At 44.2% G+C, this 18,064-nt stretch overlaps 1 protein-coding gene across 2 annotated transcripts in view; it reads right to left on the bottom strand.

The window, feature by feature from the left end:
- The window catches only part of NEK7 (NIMA related kinase 7), a 148,308-nt gene that overhangs the window by 94,934 nt on the left and 35,310 nt on the right, over positions 1 to 18,064 (bottom strand). For both annotated transcript variants that reach the window (XM_068240074.1, XM_068240075.1), the window contains exons 2-3: positions 15,744 to 15,829; positions 6,838 to 6,978 (exon numbers count right to left, since the gene is read on the bottom strand). In XM_068240074.1, the coding sequence (XP_068096175.1) occupies positions 6,838 to 6,978; positions 15,744 to 15,800 (198 nt within the window). In that variant the 5' untranslated portion in view covers positions 15,801 to 15,829. The remainder of the gene's footprint in view (positions 1 to 6,837; positions 6,979 to 15,743; positions 15,830 to 18,064) is intronic.

The following is an 18,064-nucleotide window of genomic DNA, read 5'->3' as shown; positions in this document are numbered from 1 at the left end:
AACCAAGAGCCTTTGCCCAATATGGTTGCAGCCTCCGTAGATGTGCTACCTAGCGCGAAACGGCCGTCAGGCATCCTGTGCCCAGCACCCACCACCATCCACGCCTTCTCTCACAAGGGTATGTGTTTTATCTATGTCCATTTTTGCAAGATGTTGCTCATTTGCACTTTATCCACGCTACAATAAATTGAACACTTGCAGCAGTGCCAGCCTTCCTGCTTTCTTCTGTTTGTTTGCAACTATTTACTCTGTACAGCACTTTGGAAGATGTTGGCGCTATATAAATATTAAAAATAATAATGCTGAATACAGTGATGCATCATACACGAAAACGGAAAATAATTCACACTGGGGTAAAAACCCACAGGAGGAAGGAAAGCTCTGCCCTAAGGCCTGGGTCGACTTTCAGCAGCGTTCTAGAATAGCCAGTGCTTGCAAAAGCGATAGGGTAATAAAAGGCAATATTTGTGAATTCACAGTAGCGATTGCGATTACCCGCAATTGTGGTGGCTGCAGTAATTTGGAGTGCAGCTGCACTTTAAGGTCCACTATCGTGAAAATCGTAAAATTTAAAAAGCATGTAAACATTCAAATAAGAAGTACATTTCTTCCGGAGTAAAATGAGCCTTAAATTACTTTTCTGCTACGTTGCTTTCGCTTACACTAGGTAGTAGAAATGACAGAATCGACAGGTTTTGGAGTTGGCCATCTCATGGGGGATTCTGAAGGGTTTATTTATCTTCAAAAGCACTTAGCGAATGGCATTTGCTCCATCCAACTGCAAAAAAAGTGTGCAGCAAGCAGGGAGGCTGTCCAACATCTTTCTATACTGTAGATCCTTTACAGGTAGAGTCTTAACCACTTTGCATCCAGACTTTGTTTTCCCCTAATGGACCAGAGCAGTTTTGACGCTTTAGCGGTATCCCTTTTTAATCAGCAATAACTTCATCTGTACTCTTGCCATTTAAATGATCTATATATCATTTTTTTCAAGACAAACTAAGCTTTCATTGGGGGGTACTTGGTCCCAAATAAATGTTCCTCTCTATGCATTTTAATGGGAAAAAGTGGGAAAAAATGCATTATTTCTCAATTTTGACCAATTTCTGTTTAAAAATAAAAAGGGCTATTGACATAACTGTGCTACCAGTTAAAGTCGCCCCAGTATAGATATCCAGATGTGTCCCCAGTATCAACCCCCCCCCCCCCCAAGTATAGCCAGATGTGTCCCCAATATCAGCCCCCCAGCATAGCCAGATGTGTCCCCTGTGTTTGCCACCCCCAGAATAGTTTGACAGATGCACCCCTAGGAATAGTGCCCCTCTTTATAGCCAGATGTGTCCCCAGGATCAGGATTACCCCATTATAGCCAGATGTACCCCCAGGATTAGCACTGCCTCCCCCCCCATTATAGCCAAATGTGCCCCTAGTATTTAGTTATCCCCCCCCCCCCAGGTGCTCAGATGTGCCAAATTATTAAATCCCCCCACCCCTTAGTTAACCAGATGCCCCCAGTAAATATGTACCCCCCCTTTACATATCCTACCCCCCCACCCCCATTATTGAATGCCAGATCCCCCCCCCCTGCTCAAATCATTAAAAAAAATCATCCAGTAAGCAGCCTTACTCCCGCCGGGACCGGCAATATGTGGCTGACTGCAGAGCGGGGATCAGAGGCTCGGGCTTCAGGATAGTCGCAGGAATGAGGTAAGGTGAGTGAGGCTGCTTGCTGGATGATTTTTTTTATGATTTCTGCATGGAGGGGGACAGATGAAGGATCGCTGCAGTTGACTACTGCAGCGATTGTTCATGGAATGGGGGTGGACTAATTGGCTACAAGGGAACATGTTCCCTTTCACCAATTAGTAATGCAGCTGAAAGTGCCAGGGGTGCACCCGATCGTGCACAGCAGGGCTGCAAACGTAGTCAGTATTTCTACGTCATTGTGGCTTGGAGGGTGCCACAGATGACGTAGATATACTGTAGCAGTGGACAAAGTGGTTAATAAAGAATAAAGGCCATGCTGAGAAAACCTGTCGGTTCTGTTATATGTCTACTACCTACTGTGAGTGACAGCAACATAGGAGAAAAGTAATGTATGGCTCATTTTACTCTGGAAGAAATGTACTACACAAAATTTAACATTTTTTTTTTTTTTTGCGACAGTTGTCCTTTAATACAAAGTATAGGATCACTGAAAAACTGCTTTGCAATGGTTGTACAAAGCAATTTTGCAACGCTTTCACAAAAACCACTTGCCCCACCCAAAAAAATGTTGCAAATTGCAATCGCAATAGAAATCGCTAGCAATAAATTCAAAAATCACCAGACATCATTCTGAGAAAAACTACAAAATTTGCTACAAAAGCGTTTAGCTATTTTAGTTGAACAATAGTTAGGGGGAGCGGTGTACAAGGCAGTGGGCTGAGACAAGTCAGGGTCTTAGGTGAGATTCTATACTTGCCTGAAGAGGTAACTTTGTCCGGTCCTGCTCAGTCACTCTCTACTGTGCATGTGCATCCGGGCATATGTGACTGAGCATGACTGGAAAAGTTACCAGGCCGGATAGCAGAGGATCGGAGTAGCATGGGGGAATGACGAGGGAGCCCACGGCCTGAAGGGGCTAGAGGAACCCCTAGTCAATGCTTTTATTTTCCTTGTCTCAGGTACACTTTCAGCGGGATCCTTCCTTTGATTGCATCGCTGCAGTGTAAGAGTCGCTATTTATTTCCACATTTTATTCAATATAAAGCCCAATCTGCACACTCAAACCACTAAAACCTTCATTTATTCAATACCTTTATAAACACATGGATGCAATGACATGTTAAAACTCACAGCCAAGTCCAAAGTGGCATCAGACAGTTATAAGGAGGTGCAATGTTTCATGCTGCAACAGGAGCGGCTTGTACATGACATCTCCCAAACGGTGTCCTCCTGTGTCCCCATGTCTACTCCTGTCTCCCCCATGTGTCCTCCTTTCACCCCCCATGCCATGTGTCCTCCTGTCACCCCCCCATGCCATGTGTCCTCCTGTCACCCCCCCCCCCCCCCCAGGCAATGTGTCCTCCTGTCACCCCCCCCCCCCCCAGGCAATGTGTCCTCCTGTCACCCCCCCCCCCCCCCAGGCAATGTGTCCTCCTGTCACCCCCCCCCAGGCAATGTGTCCTCCTGTCACCCCCCCAGGCAATGTGTCCTCCTGTCACCCCCCCAGGCAATGTGTCCTCCTGTCACCCCCCCAGGCAATGTGTCCTCCTGTCACCCCCCCCCCAGGCAATGTGTCCTCCTGTCACCCCCCCAGGCAATGTGTCCTCCTGTCACCCCCCCAGGCAATGTGTCCTCCTGTCACCCCCCAGGCAATGTGTCCTCCTGTCACCCCCCAGGCAATGTGTCCTCCTGTCACCCCCCAGGCAATGTGTCCTCCTGTCACCAACCAGGCAATGTGTCCTCCTGTCACCCCCCAGGCAATGTGTCCTCCTGTCACACCGCCCTCCCATGTGTCCTTGGAGATGCAGAGGAGGGAGGAGAGGCAAGCGGGGGGAGAAAGCAACAGCGGGTACACAGGCAGGGAATCCCCAATGACGGCAGGTCAGCAGTTCCTATCAGTGGACGTTCGTAAGTCGGAGATTCCCTGCCTTTGCCGCATCAGACGCAGGGACATTTCTGCTCCATTTTTTTATATCATTTTTATATGGCAGAAAATATGGTGATTAAATCAATTAAAGTTTTATTATGCAGCCTGCATGGGGAGAAGGGGCTAAAGAAACTGTTAAGGGGGGGATGCCATTTTTTTTAAAAATGTATTACAGAAAAAGAACAGAACAAAGGCCCCTCCTCTTGCCCCCCTCCCCCCATATCTGCAGTGCTGCTGCGCGCTTCGGTGCTGATTTAAGTCCCCAGCAGAGAAACCAACAGCTTCTCATCAGAGGCCGCGGTCTTTCTGAAAAAACAAAATCTCACTGTGGCCATCTTGTGGCCAATAGTACAACTATATATCTATATATATATACACATACACATACACACACACATTTTTAATACAATAAACACACTATTACATTTACAATTCTGTTTATTTCCCACACCAAAAATTACCCACATGGAAAAAAAAAACCAAAAACAAAAAAAAACACATGAACTTTTTAAATCTGCATGTGAAGAAGGTATATTACGACCATTTTTTAAATTATGACCTTGTAAATAGTAATGGACGCAAAACTAAAAAAAAATGCACCTTTATTTCCAAAGGCGCCATACATTTATTTTATTTTTTTATTGTATGTATAAAGCGCCAACATTTTAAACAGTACTGATATTGTGATACATTGTGATAGGGACAAAAGGTAAATGGTGTAATAACCGACACAATGGGCAAATAAATAAATAGGTTTTAATTTTGTTAGCATGTATTATTTAAAGCTATAATGGCCGAAATCCGAGAAATAATGATTTTTCTTTCATTTTTTTCTTAATATTCCTGTTAAAATGCATTTAGAAAAAAATAATTCTTAACAAAATGTACCACCCAAAGAAAGCCTAATTGGTAGTGGAAAAAAAACAAGATATAGATCAATTTATTGTGATAATTAGTGATAAAGTTATTAGCGAACGAATGGGAGGTGAAAATTGCTATGTTGCATAAGGTGAAAAATCCCCGCGGGCTGAAATGGTTAATTAACCCCTTCTGTCCCATGTAAGCTTGTATGGGCAGGATGGCCAAATGAACCTATATTGGGCTCCAACAAGCTAACCATACCAGCCCAAACGGGACAGGATATGGGGGGCTCTGTAAGAGAGGAGCGACAAACCCTCCCCCCTGCTACAGAATCCTTGTCCATATTATGGCGAAGGGGCTCTTCCCCACTTTAGCCCCATTTTTAATTAAGTAGGTATAAAGAGTCCTTTATTTCTTTCCTCTCCTTTAAATCTTCAAGGAATCTCCTTCAGCCCCAGGCAACTCGGGGCTCACCCGACATCCACCACACTTCATGTCAGGCTCCCATGGCACAATGGCTCCATGCCAGCTTCAGCAGAACTGCCAGACCCTCAGGAGACCTGGTAGGAGCTATGAAGATGCTTTGCCATGGCTTCAGCTCTTTATTACCAGTCAGAAGCTAAGGAACATAGGAGCAATTTCAGCAGGTCCTGCAGTTCAGCTAAAGCCAGTGTAGAGCCAGTATGAAGCTGTGAGCTTTGTGATCTAGCCACAGATGGTGGGTGACAGCGATGGGCATGTGTGCATCTCCTAGGGGAGTGAGGCAGCAGTGTTGTGCAGCTGAAGGACACCACCACAGCAAAAAACCTTGCATCCCATCGTCCAGCACATAGGCGCACCGCTTAGGGAAATAGCCATTATTCCCCTGACTAATGGTCTTTACGCTCAGACATCGCTCAGGCGAAGGCAGCAATTAAATCTGCCTGGAAATCATGAGCCAGGTGATAAGCACCTTGCAGCATGCAATCTTCTTATCACCTCAAACTCTATATGCCCTTATGTCTAATGGCGAGGCAGGAATTTATTTAATTTTTCTCTTATTTAAAACTCTTTCAGCTGTCTCCCTAAAGGCATGCTCCAGGAAAGCATGGTTAAGATTAGGTTGATTGACAAGGTATATGTACTATACCAGTCAGGAAGACCTAGAGGATTTCTACATTCTATGGGTGGACCCATCTATGTTATAAGAGATGTATATAATATATGCTTGTGTTTTTTGCTTTGCTGTTACAATTTGGGCTCGTCAGGTTCAGGTCTACTATATTTTCATGTATTATATGATATAATAAAAAAAAAGTTATTTCAATAAACCTGAAAAAAAAAAAAAAAAAAAAAAAACATGCTCGGTATCTGCTTTGTATCCTGAGAGAAAAAAAATAAAATGATAGATTCATTTTATCACAAGCAAATACTATAAACACGTTTCCTTCCAGCCCCGTAACTTAACTACCTAACTACTGAGGGGTTTTCCCCCTTTTGTACAAGAGCAATTTTCACCAATCAGCGCTCCTTCCATTCATTCACCTATAACTTTGTTACTACTTATCACAACAAAATGATCTATATCTTGTTTTTTCACCACCAGTTAGGCTTTCTTTGGGTGGTACATTTTGCTAAGAATTATTTTATTCTAAATGTATTTTAATGGGAAAAATAAGAAGTAGAAAAATGGAAAATAATTTCTTCTCCGTTTTCGGCCATTATAGTTTTAAAATAATACATGCTACCGTAATTAAAAGTTACACATTTTATTTGCCCATTTGTCCCAGTTTAAATATTTCCTTACTACAATGTACGGCGCCAATATTTTATTTGGAAATAAAGGTGCATTTTTTCAATTTTGCATCCATCACGAATTATAAAACCGTAATTTAAAAAAAAACATTAACTACTTCAGTCTACAGGCCATTTTACCCCTACCGCCAAGAGCCATTTTCACCTGTCAGCACTCCACCCATTCATTTGGCCATAACTTTATCATTGCTTCTATCACAAGTGAATGATCTATATCTTGTTTTTTGGGTGTTTTTTTGCCATAAATTAGGCTTTTTATGGGCGATACTTCTTTTCAGTAACTACTTTATTTTCTATGCATTTTATAGGGAAAAATAAGAAAAAAAAAAAAATACACCATTTCTCCAATTCCAAAACTCATAGCGGGAGCGAGCGGAGGCAATCCGTTGCAATAGACAAATGTCTACGTCCCTGTGCAGGAACTGAAGTCCTGCGGGAAGTAGATATACTGTCCCAAACCACATAAGTGGTTAAGTAAAGGTCTATAACAATATAAAAAGGTGCAAGGTTTATTAATATATTCTATGCAACTTGAAAATTCAGCTTACCTGAACCTTCTTTAAAGCAACAGGCACTCCATCCAACAGGCAAGTTGCTCTGTATACTTCACTGAACTGGCCCCGGCCAATTTTCTTCTCAATTCGGAAATTGCCCACTGTATTATAGCCCATGTCTGGGCGCAGTCCTTTCTATTAAGAAAAGGAAATGTATCAGTTATGCTTTTCTAAAAATATTAACAATTACATTAAAAGTGCAAAAACAGGCAATGCCTAAACTGTACTCTACTACAAAAGAAAGAAAAATACATACTGCTGAATAGTAGCATTTAAACTGAAAGCAGCATCATTTTCAAATAAAGATTATAAACATCATTCTACCAGCACAATATGAAAATAAGCCAACAAGAGTCCAAGATTCAAGGCAAAAACATGACTGACGGGTTGATTTGCATTCGGAGACAATTTTGTTGTAAATATTAAAAATGAATAATTTTTTAGATGTTTATGAATAAAAACAAAAGAAAAGCAAAGGGAAGACTGATCGCAGAGCTCAAAATTAAAATGTTCAAAAAGCTTCAGTTACGCCAGAGTGAAAACATTTTTTCCAGCAGTCTTCAAATCAAAGTATAATCTTATCAATAAGTTTTTTTGATAGCATTATATTTTCAGTACAGTGTAAGCATTTCAAAAGTAACACTGTAGTCACTCCAGATTTCTCCCTCTTTTTTATTTCTTCATTTTGCAAGGATAACCAATGTCTGACATTCATGAGATTAAAAAATATACAACCCTTACATCTGACCCCAAGAATCCCAAATGTATTTATCCTACAGTATTAGCCCTGACCCTTCTATCAATAAAATGTTGCAATGTAAACGCTTAACACCAGTTACACCAGGATACAGTTAGGTACAGTACCAAATCTATGTGAGATCTATTTAAACGTATGTTTGTAGCCATTTATATAGTCCCACAATACATGAATACATTTATAACCAACGATGCATATCCGTTTACTACAAAGGTATTGCTCATCTATTGTGACAATACATAAACACCTACAGTAAATCTGCTGTGCAACTGCAGACATATGCAATAAATTAATAAAATGTGATTAGACAATACATGACTCTTTCCCCACTTTGAAAATGCATTTGAACTTGATAAAGATTAGCGTGAGTCTTTAAGACACAGTGACAGCTGCATGCTGAGTCCAAACTCTGGCTAATGTGTTTTGGCATGTGAGTTTGTAATCACACATTTACATATGCAATGACCTATATTTGCATGTCAGATCACACACTGTCTGGCTTGGTTAGGGCCAGGCGCCTCCCTGAGATAGAGGACCAGAGTGGCTGTCCAGGGCCAGAGGGCCACGGGTTTGCTCTGTGAGATGGGGTAAAGCTGCCTCTGCTGATTAGGATGATGAGCCCTGAGCATTAGACACTTCATTAGAGGTAATCTGTTTAACAGTGGGCAGTGTATTCAAACTTCACAGCCCAGTTTTAGTGAATGTTCCCATCCGCTGCCTCCCCCACAACTCTTCCTTACAAAGGCCAGAAGGGTCACTGAATATCAGTCTGTCGCATCTGCACTGTCACAAGATTTTTGAAGTCAAGGAGTTCTACAAGGATGAATGTCTTTTTGTCTCTGTGTTATACACATTTTTTCACAGAACGCTTCTCTCTCTAAAAAAGAAGCCAGTCAACTATGTTGATGTTAAAACAATAAACCATGCAAGCAGTTTTACAATTTCATGAATAACAAAAGAGTAACCAAGCAGTTTGGGATGACCCAAACCAGTAGGAAGGTATAGGGGGATAAGATAGACCGAAAAGCCCTCCTACTAATAAGCAATGCTTGGTGAAATTTGCCTTCTTAAAACAGAAGGAAATTTGCAATAATTCAGCTATAAGTGAACATTTGTGGTTACCCACAATGCACCATTACTGAATATGCAAATTATCTCTTTCCGCCCCTGTATAGCAAGTCTATAGCTTTAAATATTACACAGCCACACCAACCCCACATGTAGACAGCCTGTTTCGGGCTTTTGGCCCTCATCAGTACATGGCGGGGATTGATATGGCTGTATGGGATATGGCTTGGAGCAGTACAACAGAGTAACCAAGCATCTCGGCATCTGACTCAAACCACTAGGAAGGTAAAACCTACAGCTCTTATTTGTGTTTTTGAACATTTTAGAGTGTAGAAAAATGGATTGGATCACACTCAAAAAAAGTAGGGATCTGCAGCATTATATGTGTATAAAGTAAAAGACTTTCTAGTGAGTAATATGAAAGTCAACTTCTCAGAGAAATACTTTGTACACCTAAATATAAGTGGAAGACCTTGCCCTTCACTTCCTGTTCAAGTACTTCTATTGTACCGGAAGTTAAAAAAAGGTACTTAAATCAGTAAAGGGAAGACTCTGGATAGTCCAGAGGTTTCCCCGATGTTCTTATGCCCCTCTGTTCCTGCGCTGAGACCCTTTGAAAATATTCGCCATGGATGTCTGCGAAGTAGCATGGACCGACTTGTGCATGACTTTTTCCTCCTTGAACAAATGGTTTCACACTAACTCGCAGGTGCAGTGCGCAGTGCTTGTACACAGAGGGGAGCACAATCTCAAAGAACAAACTGTCAAACATTACATGCATTGTATTTGAATTTCCCTTTTTTTTCCAGAAAATATTAGACATTTATTTTGGTATTTGGTATGAAAGGTCAGGCTGGATTAAATGCTTGCAAAGACTGGGAAAGATTTTGTATGCAACAAGGAGCTTACTTGATTAGAGGAATCCTGTTTCTGTCAGATTTAAGTTTCTGAATTTCCTAGTGGTGGCTCTTTCTATAACATGCTGGAAAGCTGGAGTGACAAGTTCTGGGGTCTTGTGCTGCAAACGACTGGCTTATATTTTTCTTTAATTTTTAGGGGGAAAAATCATAGGTTTGCTCTTTGTTAATATGTTTCTCATTCTTAAATTGCAGTTAAAAGGATACCAGAGTTGAAACATGTAGGAGAAACGGGGGAGCCGTCATGTATGGTGAGCTGTCCTCATGCCAACCACTCCCCGCTCTCCTCTGCCCCCCTCCTTTTATACCTAAAGCCCCTCCGGCAGCCTTTTCCGGGTCACTGGAGATGGGCTTCACTGCGCAGGCGCTAGCCGGCTTGCCCACATCCCTCAGCACGCGGCCGGGATTGCTCTGCGCATGATGTCATGATTACTTGATGCGCATGCACGGAGCGCTCCCGGCCACACACTGAGGGCCTGAGCCCACTGACGCAGTTATGTGCGCTTTTTAGTTACACATCAATGTTACAGATGCTGAAAAGTGGACAGACGTGGATAAAACTGCGTTAGTGGGCTCAGACCCAGAGGGATGCGGGCAAGCCGGGCTAGCGCCTGTGCAATGAACCCGGAAGGGCTTTAAGTATGTAAGGAGGGGGACACAGGAGAACAGGGAGCGGTGGGCATCAGGACAGCTCACCACACATGCCTGCTTCACTAGTTTCTCCTAAGGGTTTGGACTCTGGGGTCCTTTAATAGTCCATCTAGTGGCAAGTTTTTGTTTGTGTCTCTTTACCTGTTTTTCTTTAAGTATTATAAATAACCTGTACAGCACAAAAGCACTAGTGTTGATGAATTGCTTTGCACTGTATCTGTCGAAAACAGCAAAGAGCACCTCTCCTCAATGTTTTTAATCAACTTTGTATTAATATATAATATTTGTATTTTTTAGCTACAAATTTTATTAATCAATGTTCACTTCCATTCTTTATATACTGGTAAAGCCAGACTTACTAAAAAGGTATTCTGTTTAACATGTAGGAAAATTGGTGTGTTCCCATAGCAACACAAATTACTTTCACTTTCTTACTACCTCTAAATAACAGTTGCAATCTAACTGGGTATTTAGCTTTACAATACTCCCAGTTTTCATTAAATTCTTTATTAAGCCCCATAATACAGATGAGGATTGTCGCTAGGGCTGCACGGTTTTGCGGTTTAAAACCGAAACCGCGATTCACGTGCAGACGATCTTCAGATCGTCAGTAGCTTCGGTTTTTTCAGTGCTCGCTGCGCTTGGCTGTATGGTTCCGCCTATCGCCGTGCCGTCACAAAGAGCCACTGATTGGCAGAATCTACGACTGTTGACTGTTAATGAGCCGGGCAGTGGGGGGCGAGTCCAGAGCAGCACACAGCGCCACAAATAGCTAGATAGAGATGGTATGACGGAGACGGTAGGCGGAGTTGTACAGAGGGTACCGCTCTGCCTACCGCCGCCATCATACCATCTCTATCTAGCTATTTGTGGCGCTGTGTGTCGCTCTGGACTCGCCCCCCACTGCCCGGCTCATTAACATTCAAAAATATGCACTGATCAGCGAATCATGTGTGAGAGATGCCGGGTAGAGAGACAAGCAGCAGCAGCTAAAGGGAAGAGGAAGCTTCGGTATTGTAGCGGATTCGGTTCCAGCCAGAAGCGGTGATTGATTACAAAGCTCAGAGGTAAAAGCTACTGCCTTTTCTCCTTCTGCTCGTAATTCTGCAGGGGGTCTGTTGCCGCCCACAATCTGACCACCATCAGCACTGCAGCCTGCATCGGATTCTGAACCTGGAGAGGTGAGCGACACCTCAGCTCAGGTGGAAAAACTTTGGTCTATCCTGCTGGGGTCTGACAACTTATACTAGGGTAGCTACTAGCTATACTGGGGGGGGGGGGGGGGGGGCGTAGGTTTGCCAGCTTCTAACTATAGTACACAAGGGAGTGGCTAAGAGCTGGTCTACATGGGGTGCTGGCTACTTCTTATATACTACCCAATGCAGGTGGCTGGCTATTACCTACAGTATAGTACAAGGGAAGGGGGGGGGTGACTATTACCTATGCAACACTGGGGTGGGCTGGCTATTACCTACACTGCAAAGGGGGGCTGGCTACTCCCTATTCTGGGGAGGAGGACTGACTACCTATACTTGACAGGGGGACTGGTTATTACCTATACTACACAGGGGGGGGGGGGGGGGTTAGTTACTACCTATACTCTGAAAAAGGGGACTGGCTATATATACTACACATGGGGGGGGGGGGGCTACCTATACTATAGGGGCAGTATGTCATCTGGCTACCTATACTGCAGGAGAGTAGGGTGTGTGTGGTAATTTGGATACCTATCATGTAGGAAGGTTAGGTGAGGTTACCTATAGTGTTGGGGAAGTGTGTGTGTGTGTGTGTGTGTGCGTGTGCGTGTAAGATGGGGGAGGGGGGTTTGGTTGAGATGCTGTTGGTTGGGGTGGCTGGTGATGGTGGGCCTAGGGCGGTAAAAAGTACAAATCCGGCCCTGGCAATACACTGCACATTGTTAACTGCCCCCAGCCCAGCATCCTCACAGAAGGCCCCACCTGCATACATGTGCAATTTAGTGCTAAAGCTTGCTTTGAAAAAAAAAAATTGTGAAAAAAATCGAAATCGCAATTTCAATTTTTCCCTAAAATCATGCAGCCCTAATTGCAAAGATCAAGAACTAATCCCTGGGCACCAGATCGGAGTAAACTCTGTACAGCCTGCTAGCATGTAGGCTAGCAATGTGTCTTTTACCATGGAGGGAGGTGGACTTTCGGAGGGTGGAGTGAGTGGGCAAACAATGCAACTGGATGTCACTAAAGATGCTGTATGACAGAGGACTAAAGATGCAGCAGCATCAGGAGACTCCTGTACAAACACTAGACTCAACCGAGGTAGTCTGAGTTTCATATGGCTTGTGTATGTAGCTCTAGCCTTGCTGACACATGGCTACTGGAGTCCCGTAATATACACAGCCTAAAAGCTTGACTGTTAATATTAAGGGAAACATCAGGGAATTTAAAGGAAACATCAGGGAATTAAAAAAAAACAAACAAACATATTTACTTACATGGGGCTTCCTCCAGGCCCTGGAAGCCTATGAGTCCCTCGCCGCAGCTCCGCTGTCAGTGGGTCTCCGGGGGTCCCCTCTGTACCAGCCGGGCCAGGCTTCCAGGGGCTAAAAGAATCCCCAAGTAAGTAAATCTGTTTCGTTTGTTTTTTTAATTCCCTAGTGAACGTCCAGACTAAAAATCGACTCAGCAGCACTGAAAAGGCCTGGTGTTTCTTTAACAGTTTCACAGCATCAGAACTTTGTTTCTCTTATACAAGCCTCATTTTTAGCTGCACAGAAGAAAACTGCCCGGGCATTTTTCCCCTGATGCTGTGCAAAGCATGATGGGATTTCTGATGTTCTCGTTCTGCTGTTTTGGTGCAAATTTTTTTTTTTTTTTTTTACATTTTGATTTTGACATTTGCAGCCTAGTGTGTGCAGCTGGGAGGGGTTATCAGGACACAGGACAGTTGGAACTGTGTCTCCTGCTCCTTGTCACCTCCTTTCAACCAAAAAGATGGCTGCCCCCATGACAAAGATGGCTGCCCCCATGAATCACAAACATTTGCCTGTTCTTTTAAAACAGGGTGAGTAAGAGATTATATTACCCATCTACTCGAATTAACATAACTAATGTAACTTAATGACAGTATGTATGTTTAGGCTGAAGTTCCCCTTTAAAGAGAACCAGAGACGAAGCACCCTCATGTATTTTATTACATTTATCAGTGGGAACATGACAGTAAACACCTACCCTGCTTTTAGTTTCATTCTTATCTGCTTAATTAGTCTATTAGCAGCTGTGATAAGAATCCCTGACTGGCTCAGTCTAGGTTTGACCAGGAATCATTATAGCTGAGTCACTCTTCTGTGGAGTCTTTTCAAGCCCAAGCCTGCCACCTCCTGGCTCAAATTTCCTGCTTTGCATACTGAGAGCTGTAATGACATGGGAGGGGCTGCTCCTGCTGAGAGAGAAGCTCTGAACAGACAAGTGTGGCTGCAATATGATCCCTGTGTGCTCTGTGTGCACTAGATAATGATGATGACTGCAGTTTCATTCCTATGAGAGACACTTCCTACAGGCAGCTGCACATCATACCAAAATGAAAGCACATAGCCTAAATAGCAGGCTAGTCTCATATAGCATAGACCAGCGTTTTTCAACACTAGTGTGCCGCGGGATGTTGCCTGGTGTGCCGTACAGGTCTGGCCTCTCGCCAGACCTGTACCTACTGTAGGGCGCAGGAGGGGGGAAGCAGCGCTAGAAGGAGGGGCAGTGGAGGCAGCGGAGGGGAGGGGGGAAATATCCCCCCCCTCACCTGGGACCCCTCCTTCTGCCTCTCTCCCCCTCCATTTAGCGGTGGCAAGTGCGGCTCGGCGGCGGGGAGGCATGTGGAGAATTGCTCACCACTTCCGCGTTCCAAGCGGCGGCAGCGTCATGTCGTCAGATCTCCGCCTTCAATGCCGCCCACTGTGCTTCCTGATTAGCGGAAGCACAGTGGGCGGCATTGAAGGCGGAGATGTGTGACGACATGACGTTGCCGGCGCTTGGAACGTGGAAGTGGTGAGTAATTCTGCGCATGTCTCCTCGCCGCACTTGCCACTGCTAAATGGAGGGGGAGAGAGGCAGAAGGAGGGGTCCCAGGTGAGGGAGGGGGGGATATTTCCCCCCTCCCCACCGCTGCCTCCCTTGCCCCTCCTAGCGCTGCTGCCCCCCTCCTGGGCATCTATACTGGGGGGGAACTGTACTAGCTATACTGGGGGCAATTAAACTAGCTATACTGGGGGCAACTAAACTAGCTATACTGGGGGCAACTAAACTAGCTATACTGGGGGCAACTAAACTATCTACACTGGGGGCAACTAAACTAGCTATACTGGGCACTGTACTGGGGCACTACCTACCTATACTGGGCACTACTTACCTATACTGGGCACTATGCTAGCTATACTGGGCACTATGCTAGCTATACTGGGCACTATGCTAGCTATACTGGGCACTATGCTAGCTATACTGGGCACTATGCTAGCTATACTGGGCACCATGCTAGCTATACTGGGCACCATGCTAGCTATACTGGGCACCATGCTAGCTATACTGGGCACCATGCTAGCTATACTGGGGCACTATACTGGGGTAACTATACTAACCATACTGGGGCAACTAAACTCCCTATACTGGGGCAACTATGCTAGCTATGCAGCCGCACCCCCCCCCCCCCATAGCACGGCACTGTCCACTAGGTTGCGCAAACACACACACACACACACACACACACACACACACACACACACACCCCCGTTCCCCGGAGAAAAATATGGTCAGAAAGTGTTCCCCGGGCCGGAAAAGGTTGGGAATCACTGGCCTAGACAGCACATCCAGAACAACTCATAACCCGGAAGCAGAAGGAATAAGAGCCGGCGGCCATATTTGACTTTTCCTGGAGCAATAATGGATAAAAAAAAAACCACTAAAAAATGCACACCAGAGCGGCGAAATTATCAGGTAGAGCATTTATTCTTTACAAGCTATCGACTGATATGTTTATTTTGTGTGAAACGTTCATCTCTGGTTCCCTTTAAGTATCTTAACTTACAGGTGTAATAATTCCAATTTTTCATTTTAAGAGTTATCTCTCAACATGTTGTAGATAAATATTCCTATTATAAATGCAAATCCAAGAAATTGGTCACCATATAACGTTAACATACAGGTTACGGGGCTAAAGTATTTTCACTGTGATAGAATGATGGATGCATGTTATCACTAGGGCTGTGGAGTCGGAGTTGGAGTCGGAGTCAAGGAGTCGGAGCAATTTTGGGCACCCGGAGTCGGAGATTTCATAAACTGAGGAGTCGGATGATTTTTGTACAAATCAAATTTGTACCACAGCCCTGTTAAGTATTAGACTAAGGAGTCGGAGTCAAGGAGTCGGAGTCGAGGCAATTTTGGGCACCCGGAGTCGGAGTCGTGGTTTCATAAACTGAGGAGTCGGAGTTGGAGTCGGAAGATTTTTGTACCGACTCCACAGCTCTGGTTGTCACACATTTATACCTGTGGCTGGAACTGGGGCACAGGAGGTCCCTGCATAGCCCGACACTGATCTTCCATTATTTTAGACAGACAGGCAACTCACAGCTCTGAAAAAAAAAGCAAAATCATGAATAAATATGCAATACAGAAAAGACAAAGGATATAAAACAATTCTCTATCACAGCAATGTATATGTTCAAACAAAGATCCCATTAAAGAGACTCTGAAGCGAGAATAAATCTCGCTTCAGAGCTCATAGTTAGCAGGGGCATGTGTGCCCCTGCTAAAACGCTGCCATCGCGCGGCTAAACGGGGGTCCCTTACCCCCCCCAAAAGCCCCTCCGTGCAGCCGAGGATCTCTTCCGGATTGAGGCAGGGCTAACCGCCACAGCCATGCCCCACGCACGTCTGTCAGCACGTATCTCCGCCTCTCCCCCGCCCCTCTCAGTCTTCCTTCGCTGGGAGAGGCGGCGATGCGCCGCTGATGGACGCGACTAGAGGCAGGGCTGCAGCCATTAGCCCTGCCTCTAGGAACAGCAAAATCTACGATTAATTTGGTCGTTGACTTTGCGGGGGGGGGGTGGTTTGGGGGTGAAGGGACCCCCGTTTAGCCGCGGGATAGCGGCCCCTGCTAACTATGAGCTCTGAAGTGAGAATTATTCTCGCTTCAGTGTCTCTTTAAGGACTAATGCCTAGTACACACTATACAATTTTCTGTAAGATTTACTTGCCAGATAGATAAATTCCAACATGTTGGAAATTATCTAACCGTCTATCTGCCCAGCAATTAAGCATTGCTCTACTCAGCAGGAGATAACCAGAAGAAAATGCACCAGAGATAATGACCAGTCTCTACCAGTACATTACAGAAACTAATCTAATTACAGAAAATCTTACCAAAAATCTAACAGAAAATTGTATGGTGTTTACTAGGCATAATTCACATTGACATTCATCATCATTTTGTACAGCAGTGAACAACTAGTGAATTACCTGCAGCTACTCCACCCACTACTGCCACACATGTACAATTGTACTCACAGCAATGTGCCAGTACAAATGTGAGCTGATGAAGAATGGCTAGCCGAGGGGTAAGAAAAATGCATCCCTCAAAACCCAAAGACTGGTAACCACCCTCAGCTGTGGACAGGTGGACAAGTACTGCTGTTATCCTAAGTAGTTTGGTAAGTAGTGTTACACAGTGAATAAATGCCCATCTGCACCTGTAAATATGGACACACTGCCTTGAAAACGTGTGTTTTTTCTGGTGCACTGTAGAGACATTTAGCAGAATGCAGTAAATTAATCAGGATGTCCACTTTAATGATAATCTTCCTGATTTCAGCATCAGAAACACATGCTATAGCTATATATTGCTCTATAATTGTTGTTGGGACTCTGCTCTCCCAGGTAACATTCTAGGAGATTAGGTATATCTTATATTGGTTTCAGAACTACCAGCACACAAACATTCCTCAGAGATGCACCTGACAGGACTTACAATGTCGCCACCTGTGATTAATTTCAGCACGTTAATTGGGTCAAGTAAAGATTACACAATGGACACACACTAACTAAATAATTTTAAATACGTGAAATATTAAAAAAAATATTTTATGTATTACCGCATTTTTCGGACAATAAGACGCTCCTACTAGACGCAGCTAGGATTAGAGGACAAAAACCAGGGGAATATAATATATATATATACACACACACACACAGACACACACACACACACACACACACACACACACACACACACACACACACACACACACACACACACACACACACACACACACGCACACTAAACCTGGTGCATCCATGGTGAAGGGGCATCTTGTGGATTATGCCCCCTTTGTACCTCATATGCTCACTTGTACCTCGTGTCTCCCTGTGTCCTCCTCTGTCCCCATGTGTCCGCCTCTATGCCCCTTTGTGTCCTCCATTTGTCCCTCTGTGTCCTCCTCTGCATGGGCAGAGTACAGGGAATCCCCAACATTGTGGTGGGTTGGAGGTTCATATTGGCAGACATTCACAAGTCAGGAACTCCCTGCATTTGCAGGCACAGGGTGGCTGCAGGGGGCTGGTAGAAGCCCCAGGTAAGTGAAAGCCCTTTTTTTTTCAGGTCACTTAAAGATCCCTTTAAAAGCATATAAAAACTGTGTCTGATCTGGGCTCCTTACCAAATACATTATCTGTGTCATTTTGTAAACTAGGCTAAAACATTTCATTTAAATAACATGCAGACAACATATTACATAATAATAATATATAAAATAGTACCAAGAATGTACGTCTTCCTCTAGGTACTGATACTGCCATTCAGACAGCACACA

This window comes from Hyperolius riggenbachi, chromosome 6 (genome assembly GCF_040937935.1).
Source record: "Hyperolius riggenbachi isolate aHypRig1 chromosome 6, aHypRig1.pri, whole genome shotgun sequence".
Lineage (NCBI taxonomy): Eukaryota > Metazoa > Chordata > Amphibia > Anura > Hyperoliidae > Hyperolius > Hyperolius riggenbachi.
The sequence above is the reverse complement of the archived record's forward strand: the minus strand, read 5'-3'. Positions and strand labels throughout refer to the sequence as shown.